Source organism: Thermobia domestica, chromosome 10 (genome assembly GCF_964235325.1).
Source record: "Thermobia domestica chromosome 10, izTheDome1.hap1.1, whole genome shotgun sequence".
Lineage (NCBI taxonomy): Eukaryota > Metazoa > Arthropoda > Insecta > Zygentoma > Lepismatidae > Thermobia > Thermobia domestica.
In genome coordinates this window covers 269,283,281-269,290,775 of record NC_137463.1, presented here as the reverse complement: position 1 = coordinate 269,290,775, position 7,495 = coordinate 269,283,281, and the positions used below count along the sequence as shown (strand labels likewise).

Here is a 7,495-nt window from a genome sequence, read left to right as displayed (position 1 = left end):
GGAGAAAAAGTAGAAAAAATTAAGAAAATAATTATTTGGTATTACATCAACTGAAATAGCGAAGAATTTCACTTAGTAGGAATTATAATTCCTGGTACTTTAGAGCATTTGGCTTTCTCCTAGGTTTTTGTTCGCAGGGGGTAAAAATAGGAGAAAAAGTAGAAAAAATTAAGAAAATAATTATTTGGTATTACATCAACTGAAATAGCGAAGAATTTCACTTAGTAGGAATTATAATTCCTGGTACTTTAGAGCATTTGGCTTTCTCCTAGGTTTTTGTTCGCAGGGGGTAAAAATAGGAGAAAAAGTAGAAAAAATTAAGAAAATAATTATTTGGTATTACATCAACTGAAATAGCGAAGAATTTCACTTAGTAGGAATTATAATTCCTGGTACTTTAGAGCATTTGGCTTTCTCCTAGGTTTTTGTTCGCAGGGGGTAAAAATAGGCGAAAAAGTAGAAAAAATTAAGAAAATAATTATTTGGTATTACATCAACTGAAATAGCGAAGAATTTCACTTAGTAGGAATTATAATTCCTGGTACTTTAGAGCATTTGGCTTTCTCCTAGGTTTTTGTTCGCAGGGGGTAAAAATAGGAGAAAAAGTAGAAAAAATTAAGAAAATAATTATTTGGTATTACATCAACTGAAATAGCGAAGAATTTCACTTAGTAGGAATTATAATTCCTGGTACTTTAGAGCATTTGGCTTTCTCCTAGGTTTTTGTTCGCAGGGGGTAAAAATAGGAGAAAAAGTAGAAAAAATTAAGAAAATAATTATTTGGTATTACATCAACTGAAATAGCGAAGAATTTCACTTAGTAGGAATTATAATTCCTGGTACTTTAGAGCATTTGGTTTTCTCCTAGGTTTTTGTTCGCAGGAGGTAAAAATAGGAGAAAAAGTAGAAAAAATTAAGAAAATAATTATTTGGTATTACATCAACTGAAATAGCGAAAAATTTCACTTAGTAGGAATTATAATTCCTGGTACTTTAGAGCATTTGGTTTTCTCCTAGGTTTTTGTTCGCAGGGGGTAAAAATAGGAGAAAAAGTAGAAAAAATTAAGAAAATAATTATTTGGTATTACATCAACTGAAATAGCGAAGAATTTCACTTAGTAGGAATTATAATTCCTGGTACTTTAGAGCATTTGGCTTTCTCCTAGGTTTTTGTTCGCAGGGGGTAAAAATAGGAGAAAAAGTAGAAAAAATTAAGAAAATAATTATTTGGTATTACATCAACTGAAATAGCGAAGAATTTCACTTAGTAGGAATTATAATTCCTGGTACTTTAGAGCATTTGGCTTTCTCCTAGGTTTTTGTTCGCAGGGGGTAAAAATAGGAGAAAAAGTAGAAAAAATTAAGAAAATAATTATTTGGTATTACATCAACTGAAATAGCGAAGAATTTCACTTAGTAGGAATTATAATTCCTGGTACTTTAGAGCATTTGGCTTTCTCCTAGGTTTTTGTTCGCAGGGGGTAAAAATAGGAGAAAAAGTAGAAAAAATTAAGAAAATAATTATTTGGTATTACATCAACTGAAATAGCGAAGAATTTCACTTAGTAGGAATTATAATTCCTGGTACTTTAGAGCATTTGGTTTTCTCGTAGGTTTTTGTTCGCAGGGGGTAAAAATAGGAGAAAAAGTAGAAAAAATTAAGAAAATAATTATTTGGTATTACATCAACTGAAATAGCGAAAAATTTCACTTAGTAGGAATTATAATTCCTGGTACTTTAGAGCATTTGGTTTTCTCCTAGGTTTTTGTTCGCAGGGGGTAAAAATAGGAGAAAAAGTAGAAAAAATTAAGAAAATAATTATTTGGTATTACATCAACTGAAATAGCGAAGAATTTCACTTAGTAGGAATTATAATTCCTGGTACTTTAGAGCATTTGGCTTTCTCCTAGTTTTTTGTTCGCAGGGGGTAAAAATAGGAGAAAAAGTAGAAAAAATTAAGAAAATAATTATTTGGTATTACATCAACTGAAATAGCGAAGAATTTCACTTAGTAGGAATTATAATTCCTGGTACTTTAGAGCATTTGGCTTTCTCCTAGGTTTTTGTTCGCAGGGGGTAAAAATAGGAGAAAAAGTAGAAAAAATTAAGAAAATAATTATTTGGTATTACATCAACTGAAATAGCGAAGAATTTCACTTAGTAGGAATTATAATTCCTGGTACTTTAGAGCATTTGGCTTTCTCCTAGGTTTTTGTTCGCAGGGGGTAAAAATAGGAGAAAAAGTAGAAAAAATTAAAAAAATAATTATTTGGTATTACATCAACTGAAATAGCGAAGAATTTCACTTAGTAGGAATTATAATTCCTGGTACTTTAGAGCATTTGGCTTTCTCCTAGGTTTTTGTTCGCAGGGGGTAAAAATAGGAGAAAAAGTAGAAAAAATTAAGAAAATAATTATTTGGTATTACATCAACTGAAATAGCGAAGAATTTCACTTAGTAGGAATTACAATTCCTGGTACTTTAGAGCATTTGGCTTTCTCCTAGGTTTTTGTTCGCAGGGGGTAAAAATAGGAGAAAAAGTAGAAAAAATTAAGAAAATAATTATTTGGTATTACATCAACTGAAATAGCGAAGAATTTCACTTAGTAGGAATTATAATTCCTGGTACTTTAGAGCATTTGGCTTTCTCCTAGGTTTTTGTTCGCAGGGGGTAAAAATAGGAGAAAAAGTAGATAAAAAAATTAAGAGAATAATTATTAACGTTTAACAGTTTCGTCAACTATCTAGATAGTGGCACCGAGCGAAGTAGCTCAAGTGGTAGAGGTGTTGCCTTCGCATTCGGGAGGTCGTGGATTCGAATCCCGCTGGCGACCATTCTTACTGAGGTTTTCCAGGGTTTCCCTCAGTCCTACCTGGCAAATACCTGGATGGTACCTATTAAAGAGGCCCTGGCCGATACCTTCCCAAATCCTTTCCATTGTTGTTGTTGTTGTTGTTGTTGTTGTTGGATATCTAGTGTAAAATGGCCTCTAAGCTGTATCTGGTGATTTTTAAATAAATAAATAAATGAAGCGAAAGTACGCAGTTGGCAAAACTATACTTTAATAATTTTTACCATAAACGTATTGTTTTGCTTAGCGAGTAGTTTAAAATCAGATTTAAGTCTCTTAAAACAAAGCTTCTACAATGGAAAATATTACAGAAAATAAATAAATAAGAAAAGAAAAAAAAAGAAAGAAAGAAAGAAACAGACTTACCCGGAAAGCGTTTGACGTGTAACCAGCTGCAATCGAAAGATGTTTCGTGAATAAGGGTCCAGGGGGTAACCGAAAGTTTAAAAGTACAAGTATTTTTTATGAATCAAAATTTAAAGTAAATTAAATTAATGTTAAAATTCATGAGTGTAACCAAGCGTCTGTTGCCCAGAATTGTTCATAGTATATTGTTGATGTTTTCAGGTATTTTATGGAAGAATGTTAGACGGAATATTTTGTTCAGTTAAATTCAAGATGAAAGCCAGTAGAAAGGTCCAAATTGATTATCCATAGTGATGATTGTCCAGGTTTGATCATGCATAAGTGCTGCATATGTACTAGAATGCAGATGCCTTGCTGCATAAAACTATCAATGCTACGATAAAAAGTGCATAAAATGTTGTAAATAAAATTCACATTATTTGGAAAGTGGACTGTAGCTACTCTGAAGTTATAAGCAAAGATGAATTGTTTAATGTTTTGTTGTAGGATTCTAGTTGACATGACGCTGGAAGATATCTCCTTTACTCCGTTTATGCTGTATTTCCTTCAATGCTCATCCAAGTCGCATCCAGACTCAAATCTCTCTGCGAGAACTCTTGGTTTACTGATCTCCGCTTTGACGCAGCCTCACATCAAAATAAACAATGGCAACTTTCACTACGCTTTGGACATATTTCAACAAGCTTCTACGCAAGATATGGAAATTTGCCAACCAAAGGTAGGTTGGAGTATATTGTATAGAGTGTACCAGCCGAAAACGTGAAACCTCCGGCATGGTAGATGCAGGTTCGAGTCCTGGTGGGAGCTCACGTTGTTCGGATTCCACGTTAAGCTGTGGTTCTACGTTTCGCATAACCTCGGCGGTGAATGGAATGCCAAACTCGAAATCAATCGACCGAAAATATAGAAGAAGAGCGCTTTCAATTAACGGTTGTAGGCCGCAAGCATTTAGTTAAGCTAACTGTAAATGAGAATGTGTTACAGCTCACAGGTAGACTACTTACTTCAATTCCTAATCAGTGAGGAAGAATTTCAGTAGAAAGAATACTTCATAATTTTAAACTGAAAGCTGCTCTGCGAAAGAAATTGGTTATTCTTTACAATTCACATTTTGTGAGAAAGTAATGTACATGTAGGTCCAAATTAATAGCTAGTGTGAAGATAATATAATACTTCGCTTGTTACTCCTTTTAATTTGTTACATGTCAACCCATGATTTAGATTCTTCTATATGGTATTGAAATTTAAAAGAAAGAAAAAAAGTTACATGGAGTTATTTTTCATTTTCCATCAATTCGACATATTGGTATTTAGCAAACTATTATGCGGTTATTTATATTTGTAGGAAATATTATTGTTGAGTGCAGTCTTTTTTTAAATATTAAGGCCAAAATTTGAAAATTTAGGGTATAATCTATTATTACACCAAAAATACTAATAAGTTTCCTATCAAAATATTCCTCTTGTACTCTTAAATGAGAATTACAAATTGTGAAGTATTAAACTTTTTGAATAAACTCGAAAGATGCTCATCTTGCTCTTCTGGATGCTGTAATTAACTTCAAGCAAGTGAGTGTTTATGGTTTTCGCTTTTTCAGTTATTTTATTATAATGTTTGTGTTCCAGTTTCCAATAAATTAGTTACGCAAGTGCTTACAATTGCTAAGTAGTTTGGCTTACCAAAGCTTCTTTACTCAATCCGAATATCCGTCCGTCCGGGACACAATATATTTCGAGAACTATTTGTTGGATGAGTATATAGGGGGTCAAAAGTTAGGAATCGAGGTCGTTGGTATAAATCAACTATTTCCGGTTTTAACGTTGATCACTATACAGGAAAAGCAGTAATAGGTATCGAGAATTATTTGTTGGATCAGGATCTAGAGGGTCAAAAGTTAGGAATCGAGGTCGTTGGTATAAATCAACTATTTCCGGTTTTAACGTTGATCACTATACAGGAAAAGCAGTAATAGGTATCGAGAATTATTTGTTGGATCAGGATCTAGAGGGTCAAAAGTTAGGAATCGAGATCGTTGGTATAAATCAACTATTTCCGGTTTTAACCTTGATCACTATACAGGAAAAGCAGTAATAGGTATCGAGAATTATTTGTTGGATCAGGATCTAGAGGGTCAAAAGTTAGGAATCGAGGTCGTTGGTATAAATCAACTATTTCCGGTTTTAACGTTGATCACTATACAGGAAAAGCAGTAATAGGTATCGAGAATTATTTGTTGGATCAAAATCTAGGGGGTCAAAAGTTAGGAATCGAGGTCGTTGGTATAAATCAACTATTTCCGGTTTTAACGTTAATCACTATACAGGAAAAGCAGTAATAGGTATCGAGAACTATTTGTTGGATCAGGATCTAGAGGGTCAAAAGTTAGGAATCGAGGTCATTGGTATAAATCAACTATTTCCGGCTTTAACGTTGATCACTATACAGGAAAAGCAGTAATAGGTATCGAGAATTATTTGTTGGATCAGGATCTAGAGGGTCAAAAGTTAGGAATCGAGGTCGTTGGTATAAATCAACTATTTCCGGTTTTAACGTTGATCACTATACAGGAAAAGCAGTAATAGGTATCGAGAATTATTTGTTGGATCAGGATCTAGAGGGTCAAAAGTTAGGAATCGAGGTCGTTGGTATAAATCAACTATTTCCGGTTTTAACGTTGATCACTATACAGGAAAAGCAGTAATAGGTATCGAGAACTATTTGTTGGATCAGGATCTAGAGGGTCAAAAGTTAGGAATCGAGATCGTTGGTATAAATCAACTATTTCCGGTTTTAACGTTGATCACTATACAGGAAAAGCAGTAACAGGTATCGAGAACTATTTGTTGGATCAGGATCTAGAGGGTCAAAAGTTAGGAATCGAGGTCGTTGGTATAAATCAACTATTTCCGGTTTTAACGTTGATCACTATACAGGAAAAGCAGTAATAGGTATCGAGAATTATTTGTTATATCAGGATCTAGAGGGTCAAAAGTTAGGAATCGAGGTCGTTGGTATAAATCAACTATTTCCAGTTTTAACGTTGATCACTATACAGGAAAAGCAGTAATAGGTATCCAGAACTATTTGTTCGATCAGGATCTAGAGGGTCAAAAGTTAGGAATCGAGGTCATTGGTATAAATCAACTATTTCCGGTTTTAACGTTGATCACTATACAGGAAAAGCAGTAATAGGTATCGAGAATTATTTGTTGGATCAGGATCTAGAGGGTCAAAAGTTAGGAATCGAAGTCGTTGGTACAAATCAACTATTTCCGGTTTTAACGTTGATCACTATACAGGAAAAGCAGTAATAGGTATCGAGAACTATTTGCTGGATTAGGATCTAGAGGGTCAAAAGTTAGGAATCGAGGTCATTGGTATAAATCAACTATTTCCGGTTTTAACGTTGATCACTATACAGGAAAAGCAGTAATAGGTATCGAGAACTATTTGCTGGATTAGGATCTAGAGGGTCAAAAGTTAGGAATCGAGGTCATTGGTATAAATCAACTATTTCCGGTTTTAACGTTGATCACTATACAGGAAAAGCAGTAATAGGTATCGAGAACTATTTGCTGGATTAGGATCTAGAGGGTCAAAAGTTAGGAATCGAGGTCATTGGTATAAATCAACTATTTCCGGTTTTAACGTTGATCACTATACAGGAAAAGCAGTAATAGGTATCGAGAACTATTTGCTGGATTAGGATCTAGAGGGTCAAAAGTTAGGAATCGAGGTCATTGGTATAAATCAACTATTTCCGGTTTTAACGTTGATCACTACAGGAAAAGCAGTAATAGGTATCGAGAACTATTTGCTGGATTAGGATCTAGAGTGTCAAAAGTTAGGAATCGGGGTCATTGGTATAAATCAACTATTTCCGGTTTTAACGTTGATCACTATACAGGAAATGCAGTAATAGGTATCGAGAACTATTTGCTGGATTAGGATCTAGAGGGTCAAAAGTTAGGAATCGAGGTCATTGGTATAAATCAACTATTTCCGGTTTTAACGTTGATCACTATACAGGAAAAGCAGTAATAGGTATCGAGAACTATTTGCTGGATTAGGATCTAGAGGGTCAAAAGTTAGGAATCGAGGTCATTGGTATAAATCAACTATTTCCGGTTTTAACGTTGATCACTATACAGGAAAAGCAGTAATAGGTATCGAGAACTATTTGCTGGATTAGGATCTAGAGTGTCAAAAGTTAGGAATCGGGGTCATTGGTATAAATCAACTATTTCCGGTTTTAACGTTGATCACTATACAGG

General features: G+C 34.0%; 1 protein-coding gene across 1 annotated transcript in view; it reads left to right on the top strand.

The window, feature by feature from the left end:
• Positions 1-3,706: 3,706 nt before the first annotated feature.
• Positions 3,707-7,495, top strand: part of LOC145663221 (AP-5 complex subunit beta-1-like) — a gene marked incomplete at its 5' end in the record, with an annotated part of 61,841 nt that continues 58,052 nt past the window's right edge. Inside the window, 1 exon segment of the mRNA XM_081729583.1 lies at positions 3,707-3,938. Within this exon segment, the coding sequence (XP_081585709.1) occupies positions 3,707-3,938 (232 nt within the window).